The sequence below is a fragment of the Saimiri boliviensis genome, chromosome 9 (assembly GCF_048565385.1).
Source record: "Saimiri boliviensis isolate mSaiBol1 chromosome 9, mSaiBol1.pri, whole genome shotgun sequence".
In the NCBI taxonomy this organism is placed as follows: Eukaryota; Metazoa; Chordata; class Mammalia; order Primates; family Cebidae; genus Saimiri; species Saimiri boliviensis.
Window position 1 is genome coordinate 32,385,977 of NC_133457.1, and position 25,534 is coordinate 32,411,510.

The following is a 25,534-nucleotide window of genomic DNA, read 5'->3' on the forward strand; positions in this document are numbered from 1 at the left end:
TCATCTCCTTCCACCTTCTCTCCTTCCCCATCTTGGTTCATGGCAACTCTAGTCTTCCAACTACTCAGGCCGAAATCAGAACTCATCCTTGACTCTTCTCTTTCTCTCACAGTAGTCGTTAATTCATCAGCAAATCCTCCAGGTTCTTCCTTAGAATATATCAAGACACGGATGTCACCACTGATGCCACTTTTGTGCCAGCCGAGAGGCTCTTGGTTGGTCTCCCTGCTCCTGCTGTTTGCCCCGCACTGACCAGTCTCAACCCAGCGGGCAGTATGATCCAATTAAAACCCAAGTCAGGTTGTGTCTCTCCTCTAGGGACTCCCCTCTCAAAGGAAAAGCCAAAGTCCCTTCATTGCAACCAGGGGGTGCCCTACACGGTCCTCCTGCCTGCCTTGCCTCTCTTAATCTACTTGCCATCAGGTTCCACCATGTGCGCTTTGCTTCAGCCATGCTGGCCTTCTGCTGTTCCTCAGACACGCCGGTGCACTCTTGCCTTAGAACTTTCACATTTCTTATTCTCTCTGCCCTGAACACTCAACCTCAGATAGCTGTGCAGCCTTCTTTACGCAAATGCTAACTCTTCCATGAAACCTTTCTCCACCACTCAAATGTCCATTTCCAAGCCCAGCCTGGGCTCCCCGGCCCCATCCATGCTCTGCCTTTTTGCCTTCATGCTCATCACCATATGACCCAGGGGTTAGTTTTCATTGTATCTCTCACTAGAATGCAAGCTCCATGAGACACACATTTTTGTCTGTGTTATTCATTGCTGTACTTCCAGTTCCCAGAACAGTTTTGGCACATAGCATGTGCTCATTAATTATGTGTTGGTTAAATGAAGGAAGCCTTATGATGAAAGGAACATGCCACTCCTCTTCCGGTGTCTCCGTCAGTGGCCAGGGCAGAGTAGGGATTCGGCTGCTCTTGTGGGAGCAGGAGGGCCTGGCAAGACCATCTCCTTTAGCGCCGTCATTTTCAGGACAGGGACAGTGGTCCCTAGGAAGGGGAAGGAGAGTCCAGTCTAGTTTGGCTGATGCCCCGTGGGAGGCCAAAGGTGCAAACAGACAGCTGCAGCTGCTGGCATCTATGCCACACATACAGGCTTTCTGAATCAGGAGGGAATGTTCTTTCCTTTTGAACTCTTGGGATATTCCTGTTTTGATTTGGCTCTAGCAGTGATGACGCTGAATTGTGCGAAGCCTGGGAACAGTGAGGGCATTAGGACCAGGAGCGAGGCGCACGCTTGGCTCCGGGTTGTGTCTGGCAGAGGGCTCTCGGCTGAGTGGAGCTATGTGTGAAAGGAAACCAGGCACTGCCTGCCGGCTTTACATCTGTTGATCTGACCTGACTGGAAGCGTCCAAAGAGGGACGGCTGTCAGCCCTGCTTGACTGAGAACCCACCAGCTCATCCCAGACACCTCATAGCAACCTATTTGTGCAAAGGGGGAAAGAAACACCTGAGCAGAATCATTATTTTTTTCCCCCCAAGGAGAAAACTGGGGTAAAGGGAGGGAAGCAATTCAGTTTGAAGTCCCTGTGAATGGGCTTTCTTTCAGAAGGCAATTAAAGAAATCCACTCAGAGAGGACTTGGGGTGAATCTTGGATCCTGTGGTTTTCTGATTGTAAGTGGAAGCAGGTCTTACATACGCTGTTGGCAAATGTCAGGAGCAGGTTAAGTGACTGGCAAAAAAACTTCCAGATGGAAGGAGTAACCCAGGTTCTGCTGCAAGCCTGAAGGAGCCTGGAGCAGGAGAAAGCGAACTTGAACATGACCTGTTGCATTTGGCAAGTTCCAGCAACATGCTCCTAAGGAAGCGATACAGGCACGGACCATGCAGACTCCAATTCCTCCTGCTGCTCCTGATGCTGGGATGCGTCCTGATGATGGTGGCGATGTTGCACCCTCCCCCGCACACCCTGCACCAGACGGTCACGGCCCAAGCCAGCAAGCACAGCCCTGAAGCCAGATACCGCCTGGACTTTGGGGAACCCCAGGATTGGGTACTGGAGGCTGAGGATGAGGGCGAGGAGTACAGCCCCCTGGAGGGCCTGCCACCCTTTATCTCACTGCGGGAGGATCAGCTGCTGGTGGCTGTGGCCTTACCCAGAGCCAGAAGGAACCAGAGCCAGGGCAGGAGAGGTGTCAGCTACCGGCTCATCAAGCAGCCGAGGAGGAGGCGGGGTGAGGAAGCCACAAAGAGGGACTGGGGGTCTGAGGAGGAGAATGGGGAGGCATCTGAACAAGAAGAGCTGACCCCGTTCAGCCTGGACCCACGTGGCCTCCACGAGGCACTCAGTGCCCGCATCCCCCTCCAGAGGGCTCTGCCGGAGGTGCGGCACCCGCTGTAAGTAAGGCCCTTGTTTTCCCTTCCCGGATCCCAGGACGTGATCAGGTGGTAGTGAACCTGGGGATGCGAGCTTTCCATACCCTGCCTCTCCTGTCCTTACGGCAAGTGCTTTCCAAGCTGTGCTACCTGGGCCAGCAGCGCCAGCATCCCCTGGGCACTCATGGGTTCTCAGAAATGCAGATTCTCAGACCCCATTGCAAGCCTGCTGAACAAGAAACCCTGGGTGGGTTCAGTGTTCTGCATGAACAAGCCCTTCAGGTGAGAACTGTTGTCCTAGAGAGAAGAAAGTGATAACTCTAGCTTGTTTGTTCTCTTCTCTGTCCTGGGTTCTAGTTCATCTGTCTGTAGGTCGAATAGTTTATCTATAACACAGAAGGGAGGTTAGAGCAGACATTCTCCAATTTTAACCCTCTGACTCCACTACATTTTGATTTTAAAGTTATTGTTAGTGTTTGCTTTTAGTTTGGATCAAAATTAACAATTGCAGTTTATATTTAGGGAGCTGTTCCCATGTGCGTTTACAAGTTTTTAATGTATTAACTCATAGAGTCCTGGAAAGTCCTCACAGCTCTGCCAGATGGGTGCTAATAGTATCATCATGCTTATTTTATAGGTATGAAAACAAGGCCAAGTGGCTTTCCCAGTCATGCTGCTAGTAGGTAACTAAGTCGGGATTTGAATGCAGGCATGCGAGCTCCAGTCTGCCTGGCCACCCTTCGTGCCACCCTCCTTGGGCCACTAGACCAAGAAAAGGGGTCAGTGCCTGAGAGCTAGAATACTGTGCTGACTGCTACTTACCCTGCCAGGGCAGCCCCGGCCCCAGGAGGGAAGCTGAGAGTGTAGGTGATGTGAAGTGCTGTGCCCAGGGAGATGCTGCCCATCCTCCGCCCCCTGCCCCCTTACTGCCACCATAGCTGGCCACTGAGGAGGGAGCCTTGGTTCCCAGCATCTAGGGAGCAAGGCAGCTGGTTAGTTTTAGTTTGGTGATTTAGGTCCCTTTTCCTATAAGCCATTGCTCCTCCCAGAGCCTGGAGTTTCCTGGAAAGCAAACATATCCTCTAACCCTTGAGGTGACAGCATCTGTGCAGAGCAGCAGTTGGCAGCAGGACCACATACTCCCTGGCTCCCTGATCTAGTTCCCCTCATCCTGGCTGCTCAGCCACTCACACTCAAGGGCATGCAATTGCAGGGTGAGCAGCAGGAGCGAACACCTCCTTAAACTGTGTGCCTGGGGACCACTCACCCCACCCTACTTCCATTCATTCCAACCCCATTATATGATTTCAGGTCTTGCCTTTAAAAGCTCTTTCCAGGAAATTCCCACCCCATTCTAGTTTTGTGCCCCCCTTGCGCCCCGGAGTTTTAACTCATAGCGCTTACTGCAACCAAAGCCAAATGACCAATGATGTATTTATCAGTTGAAGCCTGCTTTCCCTGCCATGCTGTGAGCCCCTTACAAGATCAGGACTGAATTTGTATTGTACATCCCAAAGCCCAACATGCGGTAAAGACGTGATTGCTGAGTGAACAAATAGATAGTTTGCAAAATTTTTGACGCTGTTATTCATTGGCCTGGAGCAAGAATGAGGGTCCTCCTTTTGCCAATAAGAACTATTGCCTGAAACGAGGGTCTGTGGCTAGCAAAGGGGTATGCGTGTGTGACTGTGTGTCTGCGTAGTGCAAATGTGCGGTGCATATGCATATTTGTAGGTGCATGGTCTATGTGTATTTGTGCCTGTGTGTTGCATGTATTCTCTGTTATGTGTGCATTGCGTTATGTGTACTAAATGGATGTGCATCTATGTTATGTGTAGTACATGCATGTATTCTGCATTATGTGGTGCATGTATGCTTGGTGCATGTTACTTTGTGAATGTGGTATGGTGCGCACAGGTGTGAGTTGTGCAATGTGTTGTGTGCACGTGTCTTAATGTGCATGTATTATGTGCATGGTTCATATATGTATTGTCATAAGTATTGTGTATTGGGGTGATGGTACATGCATTGTTCACCTGTGTGTGTGTTGCAGTTTGCTCTTTGTTTTAGATATGTTTACGTGGTGTATGTGTGCACAGGTACTGTGTTGTGACTGTTTCTTGTGTATGCTGTGCTTCTGTGTGTAGAGTGTGAGTGTGTGGATTGCATGTGGTGCATTGTGTTACAAGTGCCTTGTGTGAATGGTGTATGCATACGTGTTCAGGTGTGTTGTGTTTATTATGCATGTGGCGTGAAGTGCATGGGTATGCTGTATAAGGCACAAGTGCAGGTAAGTTTGTGCTGTGTGTGCACGGGTGTGATAGATGTGTCTATTGTGTATCTTGTGTATGTGGTGTGATGTGCACAGGTACTGTGCCTGTGTGTGGTGCAGTGTTTGTTTTACATGTTTTCATGGTACGTGTGTGCATATGTATTCTTTGTTGCATGTGTTATAAATGTGTGACATGAGTGATACATGTGTCTGTGTGCAAGCATGTTGTGTTTGTTATGCATGTAGTGCGATGTTCATGAGTGTGATGTGCACTGTGAGGTGTGCGGTGCAAGTCTGGGTGCATTTTGTGCTGTGTGTGATGTGCACGTGTGTGTTTGTGTGAGCAACACTCCAGAGGTTGCTTCTTGATTTGCCTGAGACTTCCCTGATTTTAGCGCTAAAAGTCCCTGGCAATTGGGGGTGGGGGAACCCCTTAACCCTGGGAAGCGAGACAATTGGATTCTCTAACTCCCAGCTTGCCAGGGTTGTCACGGGACTGCCGCCAGCTCTGTGCGGAGGTGCTCAGCGCCCTCTGCTGGCCCAGGCTGGGGCATGCAACCTGCGCAGCCCAGGCCTTGGCCACAGACTCCCCTTTCCAGTCTGCGGTTCAAGCTCTGGCGCCTTCCCTTCCCTGGATTCCTTGCCTCCGTACACAAGAGAGTCCCTGCAAAGCAAAGCAACGATCTCCATCCTCCCCTCAGGGTGACAGGACTCTTCTGCTCCTACTCCTTTACCACAATACAGCACATAAGAGAAACAGCCATATGCTAAGTGCCTGCTATATGCGGGCGCTGCGCGGCTGCTTTCCCACCAGAGCCAGGAGAATGCTAGGATATCAGGGGCCAGTGCCTCCGGCTGTAGCGCACCCCGTGCTATGACTGGCCACGCAGCCTCCTGCAATTCCATTCTTTTTTTTTTTTTTTTTGAGACGGAGTTTCGCTCTTGTTACCCAGGCTGGAGTGCACTGGCGCGATCTCGGCTCACCGAAACCTCCGCCTCCTGGGTTCAGGCAATTCTCCTGCCTCAGCCTCCTGAGCAGCTGGGATTACAGGCACGCGCCACCATGCCCAGCTAATTTTTTGTATTTTTAGTAGAGACAGGGTTTCACCATGTTGACCAGGATGGTCTCGATCTCTCGACCTTGTGATCCACCCGCCTCGGCCTCCCAAAGTGCTGGGATTACAGGCTTGAGCCACCGCACCTGGCCTGCAATTCCATTCTTGACTCCTAACCCAGACAAGTCCCTCTGGCCCAGTTCCTTCACCAAAACACCCAAGCTAGCACTACCTATTGTCCTTTCCCCACTGCCCAGGCCACAGGCCTTTTCTGAGTACCTCTGCAGGTCAGTTTTAATAGGTGGCATTTGAGGAAAATTACCATGAAGCAAGAGCAAAAAAGACAAATATCAGTGGAAAAGAGGTCAAAAGAGTCTCTGGAAAGAGAGGAACAATTAAAGTGAACATTTATTGAGCACTTACTATGTGCTAGAGACTCTGCTAAGTGGTTTCTGTTTTTAACTCTTCATAGAGAACCTATAATGTAGGTTTCATTTCATGGATGAGGAAACTGAGGCACAGAAAGGTGGAGGGATTGGTGCCAGGTTATCTGACCAGGTGAGTCTGACACCGAAGTCACACTCTTCACCACCACGCTATAGATTGCAAGTTTGCCACTCCCCAGACCAGAGGTTGGGCAAGTCACATGGGCTGGAAGTGTTTCAAGTTTTTCCATCTTAAAATGGGGAGGACTCACACGGGTCCATGGGGAGACACTTGGGGAAACGTTTATCACAGCATCTTTGGTGGTGCTGAGGAGCTGGAAGCCACCTGGGTGTCTCATCACAGGGCAGGAGAAGCTGGGTGCACCCTATGAGATACTCAGCCTGAGTTAGAAGCGATAGACTCTGGGTACATTGAACAAAGAAGGGAGACCTTAAAAATCCCCCGCTGAGTGAAAAAGTAGGGCACAGATAGAGGCCTACCGCACTGTATCATTAGGGGAAATGTAAATCCATGCACACTAACCAATCCATTCTTTACAGGACAGATCAAACTCAATGGAATGGTTGTGTTGAGGGAAAAGGAGGGTCCTCAGGGCAGAAGTGGGGATAAAAGTGAATGAATATACAGGCAAAATAGAGAAGAGTGCGTGATGGAACCACAAGCAGGAATAGGATTAACTCAGCCCTTCAAAGCTGCTGTCAAAAAAGGGGCGGGAGGAAGCAGCCCAGCCCATTTAGCCTCCTACAGCCCGGCTTTCAAAGTTCTTCCAGACCCAGCTCTCCTTTGATCATCCTGGCCTTCAGTGCAGGGGCAATGGATTCCTAGGATCAAAGAGGCTGCTGTGTGCGCTGGTGCCTTGTAATCTACATCTAGGGTCGTGCCTCTCCAATGTGAGCGCGGGTCAGTACACCTAGAGGGCTTGTGAAAATAACAGATTCCTGGCCTCCATTCCTGTAGTTTCTGATTCAGTGGGTGTGAGGTGGTGCTCAGCATTTGCATTTCTGCAAACTCCTGGTACTGATGCTGCTGCCGTGAGCCAGAGACACTTTGAAAAAAAAACCTCTGCTCTAAGGCACACTCTTTATGCCGAACAGAGTGGCCAGAGCAGTGCTCCTCAAACTTTAAAGGGCATGCGAGTCATCTAGGCATCCTATTAAAATGCAGCGTCAGATTCAGCAGGTCAGGAGTGCAGCCTCAGCTGTTCCGTTGCTATCAAAAGCACTTCAAGTTGGCAGCAGCACTGCTGGCCTACAGAGCACATTTTTCTTTTTTCTTTTTTTGAGATGGAGTTTTGCTCTTGTTGCCCATGCTGGAGTTCGACTGGCACGATCTAGGCTCACCGCAAATTCCGCCTCCCAGGTTCAAGTGATTCTCCTGCCTCAGCCTCCCAAGTAGCTGGGATTACAGTCTTGAGCCACCACGCCTGGTAAATTTTTATTTTTAGTAGAGATGGGGTTTCTCCATGTTGGTTAGGCTGGTCTCGAACTCCTGACCTCTGGTGATCTGCCTGTCTCAGCCTCCCAGAGTGCTGGGATTATAGGCGTGAGCCACCATGCAGGCCCAGAGCATATTTTTCAACAGCAAGGAGCCACACCATGATGGCCCAAAAGCAAGTGTGCATCCACCCCTCTATGCTGCTTGTTAAAGATGTAGATGTTCAGACCCCCCACTTGCAATGCTCCAGAGTTCCGAGTTGGAGCCTAGGAATCTGAATTTTTAAAGCTGATGCCAGGTAGTCTGGGGAAGTACTGGTAGCGAAAGTGAGTGGAGAGTTGGTAGTTTCGGAAGCTTCCACATAGGAAGTAATACTAGTCAGAAAATAGAGAAGGGATCAGATAGCAACAGGCTTCCTCCTGGCCCCAGGGGTTTATACTTAAACATAAATGTTAGCTCAGCGGTAGCTGGCTGTGTGCTACCTGCTTTTAACTTGCCTTTATGGTTCAGCCTGTTTCCCTGGTGTGAATTCTGGTACCATGTGTTACTGTGTGACCTTGTACAAGTCACTCAACCTCTCTGAGCCTCAGTTCTTCAACTGTGAAATGGGATAACACCCTTGCCTAAGGTTATGAAGAAGATGAGCTATCACGTGTGATGATTTTCCATCCTGTATTAAGTCGAAACAGAAGTTGCCCTTTTCACATTCTTGAGTAAATGGCCTCAGAGTAAGTTGGAGAGATGGAGGAAAACGGAGCTGTGGATATCACATTGCTGTCCTTTCGCTGGCTGAAAAGTTGTTTTCTCGCCCTGGAGGCTGCTAAATCATCACAAATGTGCAGGTACATTGGACTTACCTGGAAAGTCTTTAGAAACTATTCATACTCGTGCTCCACTTCCAAGGATTTCTATTTTGTGGGTCTGGGGTGAGGCCTGGACATCAGGAGCTTAAAACTCCCCAGGTGGTTCCATCGTGCAGCCGGGCTGAGCACCAGGGCTGCAAGGCCCCAGGTGGCCATGGCTCTTCACAGCCAGTGGGGAGAGCTGGGAGGGGTATCTTCCCCTTTGTTCCCTCCCTCCTGCCCCAGTGACCCTGATGGGCAGGGGGTCAGAGGCAAGGGCAGGGGCGGGAGAATCGCCTTGGCTGCAGCTTTGTTGTCAAGTGGAAGATGGTGTTGCAATCCACGCAGGGTCCACTCAGTTCCCTGCAAAGCCTGTGTCCTGCCAGGCAGTGATTCACCCCAAGAGGACTCCCCACACCCCTTGTTGGCTCTGATAGCCTGGCCTGCAAAAGAGGGAGGAGACAGCTGACGGGGCATCAGTAAACCCGAGAGGGTAAACATGGCTTTCGGGATGAGGGATGAGAACAGGAGCAGGTGGGGCTTGAGACCCAGGGCTGGAACTCAGCTCCATTCCGCCACAGAAGAGGGAAGACAACGCAGTGTGGGCAGTGTGAGTGGTCCTTATGGGTCCCGGCTGGCCAAGTCATGAAGGGATGCCACAAACACCAAGCTTTCAGCCACGGTGGCCGCAGCAGAGGCAACACCTCCTCTGGACCTCCACTCTGGATCCATGACCCCTCAATGGGGTTGCAGTGTAGACATGGCTGAGTACATATAACCCTTTTCTGGGTCAAATGTACTCACCATAGCACGTGTAGTAGGGTCTTGCACCTCAGTACAAACCCCGCTGTCCTTGGGGGTTAGATTAGACATGGTTAACCTACACCTTGTCTTTTATAATTCCTGGGGTGCGGGAATCAATATTATTTACTCTGGGGCCACTCACAGTGTGGACTTCAGACCTGCAGCCTCAGAAATGCAGACCCCTCAGGCCCCACTTAAACCTACTAGATGAAATCTCTATTTTAACAGGATCCCTAGGTGATTTCCATTCATGTCAAAGTTTGAGAGCTATTATGAGGCCAGTGGTTCACGGCCCCGACTCACATGAAAACCAGAGAATCATCATGCCAAGGCTCCAATCTAGACTGAGTAAATGTGATTCACAGAAACTCACTCTCTAAGTGATTCTAATGTGCAGCCAGGCTGAGGACCACTGCTTAGGCCGTTTTAGGTGACTAAGAACAGAGATGCTCAAGTCAATTAGGGTGCTGGAGTTACTACAAGTTTACACGGGAAGTAAAGAGCAGGGAACTGTCCAGACGAGGCTGATGGAGGTGGACAGGAGGGGGACTCACGGTCCATAGTTCTTCGGGGATTTGGGCTTCCTGCCGTCCTTCAGCAGGGCCCTCACACCTGGCCGAGTGTTCTTTGCAACTGTCAGCTCACCTATTGTCTTGTCACTCACAACCACTGCCCTCCACTCGAGCTGTGGTCCAGGAACCAACAGCATCAGCATTACCTGGGAGCTCACCAGACATGCAGAATCTTGGCCCTGTCCTAGACCTACTTGATGTGAGTCTGCATTTAACAGGGTCTCGGGTGGTTCAAGGGCATATGGACACTGGAGAGGCACCGAGCTACCTCTTGGCTTCTGCTGCCCCGTCTTTGGCTTACTGTCTGTTCTGTGACTTGCTATCAACTGCTCACCTTTTGCCTGTCTAAAGATCACACATGTTGAGATGGAAGATCTGGCAGGTTTCTCTGGTCATTAGCCCGGGGAGGCTGTCCGTGTCAGATGGAACTAGGGCTCCAGGATGCTTCACAGACCTCTGGTCAGTGTTCAGACCAGTGACTCCTAGTCTGTACCTGTCTCTGATTCAGAGGTAGGGGTCAGGATGAGAGCAAGCCAAGGATCCCCTGAACTCCTCAGAAGTCAGTCAGCTGTGGGACTTTGGAGAATCCGCACAAAGAGAAGGGGATGGCAGGTGCCACGCGACCTGTGTCCGCTGATGGAGAATGATGGGCTGGCAGCGTCAGCCTCCATTGCAGACTCCAGCTCTTTCCTCCCGTCTCTCTTACCCGTCAGCTCCTTCATCCATTCCTCCAAGGGCTCAGCTCCGGGCTGTGTTCCACCCCTAGCAGCCTCAGGCCTGGCCTAGAAGTTGGTATGGTGTTTCCAAGATAAGTGCCATAAATGACAAGCAAGCTGGGATTTTCTTATAATGTAGGAACTTGGTTCTGTGGCATTACTCCCCTGTTAATCTTGACAACCAGCTTATATACTCCCTGAGAACGAGATCAGCGTCTTCCTTCCCTTAGTGAACAAATATTTATTTAATAACTATCAGAAGTAAGAAGGTAAGCAAGACCCAGCCCCAACCCCAAGAAGCTTGGGGTACACTGGAGCATGCAGACAAGCAACTGGGCTGGTACATCAGTGGGATCAGGGCTGAGACAGGGAAGCCAGCCTGAGTGGGGAGCCTCCGCCGATTTGGTAGAAACTGGGAGTCAGTATCCCCAAAGCAGCTTTAGGAAACCTGGCAGAAACCTTTCTACTCTGGCCAGGCAGGGAGAGGGAGGGAAGAGCATCAGTACTGCAGCCAGGCCATCTGGTGCAATGCTGTGACTCATTCTTGTCAGAGCCATCATCCAAATGCATTTTTCCAAGTTCACACGGGATCCTGGAGCTATATGAAAAGAGGGTGTGCATCTGTGTGTAAACACAAGACACCAGACGCCTCTGATCTTGGAATGTGAAGATATAAAACTAGCCTGCAGAACAGCGCTCTTAAACTAAGATTTTCCCTTTCAATCCAGGCCACAGCCCTGGGCTGGAGAAAGGTATCAGCATCCCTGCATTGGCTAACTAGGGATTAAACCCAGATTGATTTGATTCCAAAGCCCTTGGCAGTTCCTGTCCCACTGCTCCCATTCAGAGGATGAACAAAGGAGGTCGGGGTGGGCTTTTGGACACAGGAGTGGCACATACAAACTGAGATAGTGAATATTCACTGGATATTTGGTTGAAGCACAGAGAAATTAGCCTCAATATTTAACAGTGAAAACACAAATTTCTTCCTGGATCCTCTGCGTAAGTCCCTAGTCACTTGGGGCATTGCTTGACAATGTTCAAAAGCCTTTGCCATGCCGTGCCTCACTGGATGGCTCAGCAATGCTGTGAATGTCTTTCCTTCGGTTCCTGGTACATGCCAGCCTCTTCCCACCTCTGGGCCTCAGCAGAGGCTGTGACACCTGCCAGGCATGCCGTTCCCCACCTACACTCTCTCTCTGGGCTGTGTCCTACCCACCCTTTAGCTCTTGGCTTTGATTTCATGTCCCTACCTCCAGAACATCTCACTATAGCTGTTGAATAATGATTTGATTATGTTTAATAGGATGTAACTCCATGCTGTTGGGGACTATCTTAGTTTAGGTTCCCCCTGAGAAGATCCTGAAAGAAGGCTTTATTTTTTATTTTTTATTTTTTTTTTTTCAAATTTAGAATTCTTTTTTTTTTTTTTCTTTTTTTTTATTGCATTTTAGGTTTTGGGGTACATGTGATGAACATGCAAGATTGTTGCATAGGTACACACATGGCAGTGTGCTTTGCTGCCTTCCGTCCCCTCACCTGTATCTGTCATTTCTCCCCATGCTATCTCTTCCCACCTCCCCACCCCCCGCCCCTCCCCCATTTCCCCCCAACAGACCCCAGTGTGTAGTGCTCCCCTCCCTGTGTCCATGTGTTCTCATTGTTCAACACCCGCCTATGAGCGAGAATATACGGTGTTTGATTTTCTGCTCTTGTGTCCGTTTGCTGAGAATGATGGTTTCCAGGTTCATCCATGTCCCTATAAAGGACGTGAAGTCATCGTTTTTGATGGCTGCATAATATTCCATGGTGTATATGTACCACATTTTCCCTATCCAGTCTATCATCGTTGGGCATTTGGGTTGGTTCCAGGTCTTTGCTATTGTAAACAGTGCTGCAATGAACATTCGTGTGCACGTGTCCTTGTAGTAGAATGATTTATAATCCTTTGGATATATACCCAGTAATGGGATTGCTGGGTCAAATGGGATTTCTATTTTTAGGTCCTTGAGGAATCGCCACACTGTCTTCCACAATGGTTGAATTAATTTACATTCCCACCAACAGTGTAAAAGTGTTCCTATTTCTCCACATCCTCTCCAGCATCTGTTGTTTCCCGATTTTTTAATGATCGCCATTCTAACTGGTGTGAGATGGTATCTCAATGTGGTTTTGATTTGCATTTCTCTGATGACCAGTGATGATGAGCATTTTTTCATATGTTTGTTGGCCTCCTGTATGTCTTCTTTTGTAAAGTATCTGTTCATATCCTTTGCCCATTTTTGAATGGGCTTGTTTGTTTTTTTCTTGTAGATCTGCTTTAGTTCTTTGTAAATTCTGGATATCAGCCCCTTGTCAGATGGGTAGACTGCAAAAATTTTTTCCCATTCTGTTGGTTGCCGATTCACTCTACTGACTGTTTCTTTTGCCGTGCAGAAGCTGTGGAGTTTGATTAGGTCCCATTTGTCTATTTTGGCTTTTGTTGCCATTGCTTTTGGCGTTTTGGTCATGAAGTCCTTGCCTACACCTATGTCCTGAATGGTTTTGCCTAGATTTTCTTCTAAGGTTTTTATGGTATTAGGTCTGATGTTTAAGTCTTTAATCCATCTGGAGTTAATTTTGGTGTAAGGTGTCAGGAAGGGGTCCTGTTTCTGCTTTCTGCACATGGCTAGCCAGTTTTCCCAACACCATTTATTAAACAGGGAGTCCTTTCCCCATTGCTTGTTTTTGTCAGGTTTGTCGAAGATCAGATGGTTGTGGGTATGTTGTATTTCCTGTAAGGCCTCTGTTCTGTTCCATTGGTCTATATCTCTGTTTTGGTACCAGTACCATGCTGTTTTGATTACTGTAACCTTGTAGTATAGTTTGAAGTCCAGTAGTGTGATGCCTCCCGCTTTGTTCTTTTTGCTTAGAATTGACTTGGCTATGCGGGCTCTCTTTTGGTTCCATATGAAGTTTAAGGTGTTTTTTTCCAGTTCTGTGAAGAAGGTCATTGGTAGCTTCATGGGAATAGCATTGAATCTGTAAATTACTTTGGGCAGTATGGCCATTTTCACGATGTTGATTCTTCCTAACCATGAACATGGAATGTTTCTCCATCTGTTTGTATCCTCTCTTATTTCGTTGAGCAATGGCTTGTAGTTCTCCTTGAAGAGGTCCTTTACGTTCCTTGTTAGTTGTATTCCTAGGTACTTTATTCTCTTTGTAGCAATTGTGAATGGCAGTTCGTTCTTGATTTGGCTCTCTTGAAGTCTATTACTGGTGTATAGGAATGCTTGTGATTTTTGCACGTTGATTTTGTATCCTGAGACTTTGCTGAAGTTGTTTATCAGTTTCAGGAGATTTTGGGCTGAGATGATGGGGTCTTCCAGATATACAATCATGTCATCTGCAAATAGAGACAATTTGATTTCCTCCTTTCCAATTTGGATACCCTTTATTTCTTTTTCTTGCCTGATTGCTCTGGCTAGAACTTCCAGTACTATATTGAATAGGAGTGGTGAGAGAGGGCATCCTTGCCTAGTGCCAGATTTCAAAGGGAATGCTTCCAGTTTTTGCCCATTCAGTATGATATTGGCTGTTGGTTTGTCGTAAATAGCTTTTATTGTTTTGAGATACGTTCCGTCAATACCTAGTTTATTGAGGGTTTTTAGCATAAAGGGTTGTTGAATTTTGTCAAAAGCCTTCTCTGCATCAATCGAGATAATCATGTGGTTTTTGTCTTTGGTTCTGTTTATGTGGTGAATTACGTTTATGGACTTGCGTATGTTGAACCAGCAGAAGGCTTTATTTTTATAGGTTATCCCAAGAAGCATGGGTAGGGGCCCAGGAAAGTGGAGCAGAGACTAGAAGGCAGCCCCTGAGAGAGGCATGTGTTCAAGGCAGCTACCTCTGTGGGCAGCTGGAGCTCAGCCCTGCTAGGAAACTTGGAGACAGTGTAGAACATGCACACATCTCAGAGCTTCCCACCTTCTGCCCTTAGGGGTGAGGGTGGGGTGTTTAATAAACCAACTCTTTTTAGTCCCTGGATGAGCACAGCTCACTCGGGTGGGGTAGGGGTTCATTTTCCAGCTCTTCAGGGATACTCTGGTTGGGAGATCACACCTGTCAGCCAGAGAAGCCCTTAGGGCCATTAGAAGTTGGGCCATCCTGTATTATAATGGGATGGCCCAAGGGGATATGGGCAGGGGCACCACAGATTGTGCTTCAGGCATCATGTCTATTTCATTCACCTTTCAGTCCTAACACATAATAGGCTGTCAATAAATAACTGTTAAATAACCTGATAGAAAGATGGCAGTGAAGTTGAAAGAGAAAATCAGAATGAAGATTGGCAGGCCTATCTAGAGCCTTCTCAATGAATAAATAGCCTATTTCCTTACTCTGAGCTTCCTGGCAGCCACACTGAAAAATTAAAAAAGACAATATTCTTATTTTTATTATTCATCAGGGGGAAGCACACCAGTTGCTCAGATGAAGGAAAGTATTTTGTGGCACTTATATCTGCAAGGACTTTTCTTCCAAAGCTTCAAAGTGGGGATAACCAGTGACAGGAGGACAACATCCTCAATAGGTTCCCTCAGCTTCCTAAAAATGATTCTTATATTGTCCCCTGATAAAAGCTGAGAGTGTGACGACAAGCATGACTTCCTGTAAGCACATTTCTCAGGCAGCCAAGATGGAAAAGCGGGGTGGTGGTCAAGTAAGTTGCCTTTCTAAGACCTTAAGGAATCAGCGTAGACAGTGCAGACAGTGTGGAGGAACTGATGGATCGCATGTTTTTCAAATAACCTTCCACCATGTCCCTTTATGACTCTGAATCCAGAACATTCTGCTAGCACTGTAGTCCAAGATGGCAATAGATAGATAGATAGATAGATAGATAGATAGATAGATAGATAGATGGATAGATAGATAGGCAGGCACATAGATAGGTAGTTGGCAGTATACGCTCAACTATTTGCTGTATAACTTTAAACAAGTCATTTAAGCTCTCTGGGCTCTAGTTTCCTCATCTTAAAAATGGGACAGTGTGTCCACAATGTAGTGCTGTAGAACGCACCTTGTCAAAACTTAGTCGATTTTTAAAAACAGGTAATTTTAAAACTTCAGTGCTTCAAAGGATGTCATCAAGAAAGTGAAAAAGACAATGTAAGAGTAGAAGAAAATGTTTGTAAGTCCTGTGTTAGATAAGAGATTTGTATCCAAAATGCAAAAAGAACCCTTACAACCCAACAATTAAACAACAAAGCACTCCATGTTAAAACGGGCAAAGGATTTGAATAGACATTTCTTCAAAGAAGACAAAAAAATGGTCAATGGCACATGAAAAAATGCTCAAATCATTAGTCATTAGGGAAATACAAATCAAAACCACAATGAGGCCGGGCGCGGTGGCTCAAGCCTGTAATCCCAGCACTTTGGGAGGCCGAGGCGGGTGGATCACGAGGTCGAGAGATCGAGACCATCCTGGTCAACATGGTGAAACCCTGTCTCTACTAAAAATACAAAACATTAGCTGGACATGGTGGCACGTGCCTGTAATCCTAATCCCAGCTACTCAGGAGGCTGAGGCAGGAGAATTGCCTGACCCCAGGAGGCGGAGGTTGCGGTGAGCCGAGATCGCGCCATTGCACTCCAGCCTGGGTAACAAGGGCGAAACTCCGTCTCAAAAAAAAAAAAAAAAAAAAAAAAAAAAACCACAATGAGATATCATTTTATCCCCACTAGGATGACTGAAATAAAAAAGACACTGCTGACAAGGATGTAGAGAAATTGCAATTCTCATACATTGCTGATGGGACTGTAAGATGGTGCAACTGCTTTAGAAAACAGTCTGGCAGTTCACCAAATGTTAAACATGGAGCTAACATATGACCAGTGATACTAGTCCTAGGTATATACTCAAGACAATTAAAAACACATTCGCACAAAAACTTATACATGAATATTCATAGTGGCATTAGTCATAATATAAGTCAAAATAGAAGCAACCCAAATGTCCATCAACTGATGAATGGCCAAACAAAATGTGGTATATTCAAACAATGAAATACTGGGCAGAGAAATGAAGTACTGATACAGGTTACAACATGATGAACCTTGAAAACATTATGCTAAGTGAAAGAAATCGGTCACAAATGGCCACATGTTGTCATTTCATTCATTCGAAGTGTCCAAATTAGGCGAGTCTATAAAGACAGTAGGTTAGTGGTTGCTGGGGGCTGTGGTGGTTGTGTTAGTGATGGGGAGTGACTGCCAATTGGTAGTAGGTTTTGGGGGCTGAGGTATTGAAAATGTTCTCAAATTAGGTAGTGGTGATGGCTGCACACCTTTATATTTGAATCTTTGGAACTGTACACTTTATAAGGGTGGATATTATGGTATATGAATTGTATCTCAATAAAAATATTATTAAAACATTAGTGATTTCAAACAATAACCATTTTTGTGTTCACGGTTCCATAATTTGGACTGGACTCAGCTGGGCAGTTCTTCTGCTGAACTCTGGGGCCACCCCTATGGCTGCTGTCAGAGGGCAGCTGACTGCACTGAATAAGATGGCCTTGCTCTCAGACCTGGCAACTGATGCTGGTCCTCAAAAGACCAGGTTGCAGGACACAGGGGAGGCTCAGCTCCCCGATTGGATGTGTTCTTCCAGGCCCTTGGTCTCTCACTCAGCCAAGAATGGGGGAGAGGACCCCGCCAGATGCAGTGAGCTTTTTTAAGTAAATAACAGATCCCAAAGAGTTTTGCAGAAAGTAATTTATTTAGGCAGAGAGAAAAAGGAGAAATATATATAGAGAGAGAGCGAGATCTCATGCTGTTGTGAGAGAGGAATCCAGATATGGAATGCCCACAGATGTGGGAAAAGGGGACTTTTAATCTGGGAGTAATTCCTTCCCTATTCAAGTTTTCTGTTCTATGAAAGGAGTTCCTTTAAACTTCCGCTGGAGTGATTGATCTTTGATTTCTGACATCTGATTTGTTGTCTGGCCCACAGACCTCCCTAGCTTCTCGAGGGCTTTCTAGACAAAGGAAGCTCACCTAGGCAGTCTGTCTTCCTGCTAGCGTGAAAGTTAAAGACCTCAAAGCTCCCAATGGAGACGTGAAAGGAGGCAGGTCGGGCAGGTCGCTGGGAAGTGCTTGCCTTTGAAACCACACCCCCTTGTGGACCTGAGGAGAGAATACATTCCCTCACTCAGCTGGGGCACCTTAGTTTTTCTCCGAGCAGCCTCTCATCCTCTATCAGGCTACACTGGTTTCATTACGTTACATTTGATGACAGCAAATGGAAGGCCTTGAGGCTTAATCTTGGGAGTTCTTGAATGTCGCTTCTAGTACATTCTGTTGCTCTAAGGAAGCCACAAGGCCAGCCAGACTTAGGGACTGAAGAAATAGATTCCATTTCTTGATGCAGAGTGGCAGACTCACATTATAAAGAAATACGGTGAACAGATATGTGGTGACCATCTTTGCACACATGAAAATTCCTACTTCAAAGGGCATTTGGGAGGATCACATGTAATAATTCATGTAAAGTCTTTAGCACAGCACCTGGTACATAGGAATCCTCATGAAGTGGAGGTTGTGATGAATATTAATGAGACACCTGCATCACAGGGGCTGCCCCATGCCTCCATTCTCCCTCAGTGAAAACAAACCATAGACTCAACGGTGGAAGGACCTTTAGATATTACAGTGAACCTCTCATTGTTGGACGTGGGAACTAGGTTCCAGAGAAGTGACAGACTTGTCCAAGGCCCCTTATCTCCCTTCCCTCAAGGGGGATTCCGAGTGAGCATGATGGAAGTTCTTCATCCAGGGCACATGGCACATCTCCTAGCACGACTAGCCTCACACTCTTCCCCCCAGGCCATTGTCCAGGCTCAGGCTGAACACTTGCAAGGGAGCATCTCAGAGGGGAAAAGAATCACAGAAGGCAAAATGTTGCCTGTGGGTGAAGGAAGAGGAGTCTTGCCCAGTGGTAGAGGGAGAAGTTACAGGAACTCAGTTGGCACAAAATGGCAGTCATGGGTCATGTCCCATCACAGGCATGCTTGTTTGGCCACGCAGTTTTATTTTTAGATGTTGGATGAGTGGCCAACATTTAAAAATTAAGAGATTTCACAGAAACAATTCAGGTTTCTGGCTTTTTCTGAAAATCAGGAAGATTTGGCAAAACTGGACTAAATTTCCTCCCAGTAACATCAGCTGTTCTTTCAGGTGGGCCACGTGGTCCCTGGACCACAGCAGCACCCACAGGCCCAGAGTTCCATCTCCCTGGCTGGCATTTGATTTATGCTCCCTTCAAACCTGAACAAAGGGGTTGGAATGCTAGGAGAGGATGTGGTAGATGCAGGTCAGGACCTTTCAAAGGTCTTTGTTGGCTGAACCTTAGTCAGCTCCATAGGTTTCCAGTGGCTTCTCTGAATCACTGCTCAAACCCTCTCCCTAGTTTTGGTCCACCCACCCCTCATTCCTTACTGCCTGAAGCTCTGTAAGGTTGGGTGGGAGTTGAGGAGGAAGGGTGGGTAGATTGCAAAACAGATGACAGGTCCTTAGCACCATTTCCCTCTCTGCTCTCATTTCCACTCCCTCCTTGTGTTCTCTCTCTCCAAGGTCCTCATGGTGACGCAAGGAGCCCAGGGTTCCCAAACATGGGTGAACAGGGCCATACCATCTGGACCATTTCTTATCACCTCCTCAGCATCTCCAAAAATTTACTCACATCAGCTAAGGAGTTGGATGCTTGCTAATACAAGCTTTATCCTCCTGAAGGGAAGTCATCCTGCATTTTCACAACAAAAAGAATGGAAGCCACCAAAGCCATTGGATGAGCAAGGAGATTGGAGAGTTTTGCTTCCGCTGGCGGCCTGAATCACAGAAACATTTTGCTGTTAGGCCAGAGTTCTGGGGATGTTAGATCCAGCAGGGGCTCTAGCTGAACTCCAGTCACCCACCTGGCCTCCTTTGCCTGTGATCTGTGAGGTGAACAGCACCGCCATGTTGCATAACTCCAAGAGACACCGGTGCATGGTGATCTCTGAGCATGGAACCCACTGGTGTTGGGCAAGGCACCAGCCCCAGTGGTTGAGATGAGAATTAAATGAGATAATGCATGGAAAGATCCTACAACGATTAGTGATTGTTATTCCCAGAATAGCAGCCCAGTTCCTCTGATGTGTTGAAGGACATCCTCAGAGACGTGTTTAGACGATATCAGAAGCCAGCCAGCACATTCTTACTTGAGAAATAGCAACAGCTTCCAGTTATCGAAAGCCTGCTATGGACAAAGCACACAACATCTTACATAATCCTCTAAAGTAACCCTACTTGTTATGCTCACTTTAAAGGTGAAGAAATTGAAGCTAGAGAGATATCCAGGCACATGAGTGGTTTGCAAGAATGAATAATAGCTGGCATTTTTGGGTTCTTACTACGAACAAGGTGATCAGTTTAAGTACTTCAAATGCATTAACTCGTTTGATCCAACAACCCCATTTTACCCATGAGCAACATGAGTTTATGTAAATTGTATGTTCAAGATGGATTAATGGAGTCAAAAGAATTGCGAGGAATGAGAATTAATGACTGAAGTATAACTGAGGCTGTTGATCTGGAGACTCTTGAAAGCAAGGATAGTTCTCAGAGAGCTGTTGGTACTTACCCAGGCCACATTAGGACAGAACAGGTTTGAACCGAGTGCCAAAACTTGGCCTTCTATCCACTTGACATAACACCAGCTGAACGAACACACTTTGAACAAGTTCATCAAGGTGAACTTTAATTATCAGATGAATGTGCAGTGATATATTAAAGGCGTCACACAGTGTCTGGCATGCTGGTGGCACTCACACACATCCCATTCTTGTTCTTTCTTCCATAAAAATCATAAGAGCTTAAATGTCTTCTTTTAGAAGTATCTGTTCATGTCCTTCACCCATTTTTTAATGGTGTTGTTTTTTTCTTGTAACTTTGCTTAAGTTCCTTGTAGATTCTGGACATTAGACCTTTGTCAGCTGGATAGATTGCAAAAGTGTTCTCCCATTCTGTAGGTTCTCCGTTCACTCTGATGAACTTCTCTTGCTGTGCAAAAGTGCGTGCATATGTTTGTTGCAGCACTGTTCACAGGAGCAAAGTCATGGAATCAGCCCAAATGCCCATGAGTGATAAACTAGATAAAGAAAATGAGGTACATGTACACCATGGAATACTATGCAGCCATAAAAAGGAATGAGATCATGTCCTTTCCAGGGACATGGATGGAGCTGGAAACCATTATCCTCAGCAAACAAACACAGGAACAGGAAACCAAACACTGCATATTCTCACTTATAAGTGGGAGCTGAACAATGAGAACACGTGGACACAGGGAGGGGAACATCACACACTGGGGCCTGTTGGGGAGACGTGGGGAGGGAGAGCATTCAGGATAAGTAGCTATTGCATGTGGGGCTGAATGCCTAGGTGATGAAGTGATAGGTGCAGCAAACCACTATGGCACACATTTACCTGTGTAACAAACCTGCACCTCCTGCACATGTATCCTGGAACTCAAAATAAAATTTGAAGACATAGTAAAAGCTACATTTAAAAATTGTGTGCCAGGTGCTATGCTAGGTTGTAGGAACATAAAGAAAATGGTGTCCCTGCCATTGAGTGGATGACAGTTAGAGATTACTGGACACGTAACTATGTGTGTCATCCTATTTAAGCCTCGCCACAGCCCTGTGAGGTTGATATTGTCATTAGTTCCCATTTTACAGATGAGGGCAATCATCTGCTGAGAATGATGGCAACACTTCTCAATTGCAATGAGAGGGACTTTGGATTAAATGATAAAGGAGCTCTTGAGATCTGAGAACTGGGAGATAGCAGAGAGCACCACTGCGGGGTATAACAGGTTCTCTTTATATGGGAATTTTGAGAGATCCCAAAGGACAGCCCTATCATGGGAGCAGCACCAGCCAGGGCATGGGGAGTGAGTTAGAGGGTGTGGAGTGTTTCTTGTGGCCTTCTCTTCCCCATGGCTCCCTGGTTCTCTTCCCCGCAGGTGTCTGCAGCAGCACCCTGAGGACAGCCTGCCCACGGCCAGCGTCATCCTCTGTTTCCGTGATGAGGCCTGGTCCACCCTCCTGAGGACTGTGCACAGCATCCTCGACACTGCGCCCAGGGCCTTCCTGAAGGAGATCATCCTCGTGGACGACCTCAGCCAGCAAGGTAGCCCAGCTTTCCTCCAGGCTCACCTGGGTGAGCCTGACCCACGGGCGGGTGGAGTTCCCAAGCAAAAGATTGAAATTGGGAACTATTTTAGGCAAGATTCCCCAAGTACAGACCTCTAGATGAGGATTCATGGGCAAGTAACTTATGAATGAGGAGCCACCGTGGGGACCGGTGAGGCAGTTGGGGGCCAAGTCCTGCAGGGGAAACAGCCGTGGGGAAGGTTTGAGGGGCATGGCCTCCACCTGATCCCGTGGGAATCTCTCTCCCAGGCCCCACCCAGCCCAATAATCCTCTCCCCAGGACACTGAAGAATCACATGAGGCAGCCCTGTTGTGAGGCTCACTGCCTCCTAGACCTGGTGCCGCCCTTCACACACACGCGCGTATCGGTCCTTAACTCATCACGGCATAGACCGACCCACTCACTTTCCAGAGGAGGAACCTGGGGCCCAAGAAAGACAGCAGACTGCAGCGGAGTCAGCCAAGGGCAGCAGAGGCAGGCCCAGAGCCCAGACTTGCAGAAGCTGCCTGTCTGCTTCCTCTCACAGGAACCCTGCTACTAGGGCCAGCCCTAAAAGAAGATGGAGGCCGGGCGCGGTGGCTCACGCCTGTAATCCCAGCACTTTGGGAGGCCGAGGCGGGTGGATCACGAGGTCAAGAGATCAAGACCATCCTGGTCAACATGGTGAAACCCAGTCTCTACTAAAAATACAAAAATTAGCTGGGCATGGTGGCACGTGCCTGTAATCCCAGCTACTAGGGAGGCTGAGGCAGGAGAATTGCTTGAACCCAGGAGGCGGAGGTTGCGGTGAGCCGAGATGGCGCCATTGCACTCCAGCCTGGGTAACAAGAGCGAAACCCCGTCTCAAAAAAATAATAAAGAAAGAAAGAAAGAAAGAAGAAGATGGAGACAGAGAAGCCCCGACATGACTTCTAGTTCAGTGGTTCTCAAACTTGAGCGTGCGTCAGAATCACCTGGTGGGTTTTTAAAAATATGGACTGCAGGGCCCACCCCCAGAGTTTCTGGAGATGGAGTGGGGCCGAAGAATTTGCATTTCTAACAAGATCCCAGGTGATGCTGGTGCTGCTGTTTGCTGCGGACCACACTTTGAGAACCTCTGCTCTACTCTTTGGCATGGGTCTGAGGCCTACATTTCTGGTGCAACTAAATGACCTGCTTGCGCCAGACCTTCTGGCCTTGTGGGAAGGTCAGAATGCTCCAAGAGAAGCCAAACATTCGCTTTTTTCTCAGGGGAATGACTGAGAAGCGCTAGGGTGGGGAGGTGCCTCTGTTAGGTCTTTCTAAGGCCCTCACTCCAGGGATGGGCCCAGCCTGGCCAAAGCAGTGAGTCAGATTAGCCAGAGGTTCTGGGAACACCTGGGGTTCCTGGGTGCAGCTGGCTGCATGTTAGGCAGAACTAATGGACAGGTGCCGGACAGGGCTGGGTTGACTGGTAAAGTGCCCAGAATCTCTCCAAACCCTCAACTGGGGCAGGGTCCGCCCAAGAGCACACCTGTGGTCCAGCGCTCACCATTTGATGAGCTTTGTTATGTCTGTGCCCCTCAGGAGTGTGAAAAGTGGAGGAGCTGGGCCCCAGAGAAGTGGGCAACCTCAGAGCTGGCAGCCCCGCCAGAGGGAGCCAAGCAATTAAGCTGCTCCCTCCTGGCCAACTCCCCCGCTGCGCACACCGCTGGGCTGGCTCTCCATCCAGTGGCCCCATGTTTCCTGTCCACACTGGGGTGCAGGGCTTTTCCACAACCAAGGGCAGCACTGGTTCCACTGCTGCAGGTTCCTCTCCCGCCATGATCTAGATCCCAGCCAAGCACCGCCAGGCACTGTTTTCATTTAATCCTCTTGGCCACCGAGAGAGGCAGGTCTCATCAACCCTCTCTACCTATGAGGAAAACAGAGACACGAAAAGTGCTGTGGGTTGCCCAGAGCCACCCTGATGGCTTGCCAAGCTGCTGGTCATGACAGCGTAGTGTAGTCTGATAGAATCAGCTAGATGGGCTCCAGGGTATTCATCTGGGGCAGTAATGTCCACACTGAATCATTAAGTCAGAAAATGCTTGTGATGCCCAGCCCATGATGACCCTTTACAAGTGGAAATCGTTATTACTGCTGTTTTCTGGAAGGAAGGAGTGGAGGGTCATACCAGCTTTTCCCAGGCCCTGTACCACTCAGACCTGCTTCAAAACCCTCTGCGAATGCCAAGCCACCACTGCAGTCTGGAAGTTCTTCCTTAATCTGTGCTGAAGCTCTCTTGCTAGAAGTCTGTCCTAAATAATACTAACAAGGGTTAGAGGTATGGCTAAAGAGGCCAGCAGTCAGCCCAGGAAGGGCTTCATAAATGAATGTTTGGTGGGAGTATCAGTGAGGGACTATATTTGGCTGCATAGAACAGAAACCTGCTGCAATGACTTAACCAGCGAATAGAGATTTATTTTTCTTTATACTATAGAAAGCTCATAGGGTGCAACGTAGGACTGGCGTGAGAGCACTGCAGTGCCATTGGGCACCCGCCTTCATCTGCTTTCCACTTCACCATGCTTACAGAGAGTTTTGGCCTCATAATCACAACAGGGCTGCTCTGCCTCTGGACATCACATACACATTTCAGGTAGGAAAAAGGTGAAGAGATAGGCAGAGGCCAATCCAGTTTGTCCTCTTCGGAAAAATAAATAGGAAAACAATAGCTTTCCCAGAATTCGCTCGTCCAGTTTATTTCTGCCAGAGCTGCTGCCAGCAGTGAGAGCAGGTCTTGGGAGAGAACTGCTTTCGGTGCCCTGAGCAACACCCACGTTCTGTCAGTGCAGTGGAAGGGGAGACTGAATGGTGAGGAAGATGTTATGTTCAGCAGTGTTAAATCCAATGAAGTCACTGAGGGGTTGGTTTTCAGACATGCAAGTTCAGAAATTTTAATTGCTTGACTAACAGCGATTCCTCTCTAGGGAGTGGACCAGGACTGACAATCTTAGCAGAAAAATAATTAGAAAGTAACAAATCAGCACAGCATTTTACCACTGAGATTGTAACAGCCAAGTGACTGGGAATCCTTCCACTGCTGAGGACGTTGTTCCCCCTGCAGAAAATCCGGTGCTGAGAGCACAGCTTCTCAGGGTAGGAGTGCGGGAAGTCTACTGGGGACTCTCAGGCGCGGCAGGCTTAACCTTCTCCAGCCCCACAGAGATCCAGCTACCAAAGCAGCCAGCTGTTTTATCCACAGTTAGGGCTACCTCTGGGCTGGGGAACTGGGGAGAAATTCTTGCTTTTTGGCTCAGTTCTGTTCAATGCACATGTACTGAGTACCTACTGTGAGCCTGGCCCTGCACTAAGAAGGGTTGGAGCGAAGGGATGCATTAGGTATAACTGCTGCCCTTGGGGAGATCTTAGTCCAGTGGGCTGGAGACTACTGATCCCCAAGACTTCATGGAGAGCACTGCTTCTCTGTGAACACATTATTCCTTCCATTTCCACTGGCTTGTTCCTCTTGGCATAGGAATGTGTACACAGACATGCACAGCCACACACAGACCCGTGCACTCACACAATCAAGCTATTCTTATCTTAAAGACAAAACCTAACAAGCTTCTCTCATCCTTTCCATCACCTTCTTCTTGGGCCTCTTTCTCTTCCGTTCCCTGTGGAATCAGCCGTCCCGAAACACTGTCAGGACTCTTGCTCTCAGGATTTCATCTCCCGTTGTCCCTCCTGGACCCACTGTGTTGCAGACTCTCATATCAACTGCAGTCAGACCTGTTTGATCAGTACCACCAGCCTCCTACCAGCTGCCAAACTGAATGGGCCATTTTGCCTTTGACTTCCTTGACCACTCACC

At 48.0% G+C, this 25,534-nt stretch overlaps 1 protein-coding gene across 1 annotated transcript in view; it reads left to right on the top strand.

Annotated features, from left to right (window-relative positions):
* The first annotated feature begins 720 nt into the window (after positions 1-720).
* GALNT15 (polypeptide N-acetylgalactosaminyltransferase 15) overlaps positions 721-25,534 on the top strand; it is a 52,573-nt gene continuing 27,759 nt past the window's right edge. The window contains 2 exon segments of the mRNA XM_003924935.4: positions 721-2,349; positions 21,527-21,693. Coding sequence (XP_003924984.2) covers positions 1,805-2,349; positions 21,527-21,693 — 712 coding nt within the window. The 5' untranslated portion in view covers positions 721-1,804.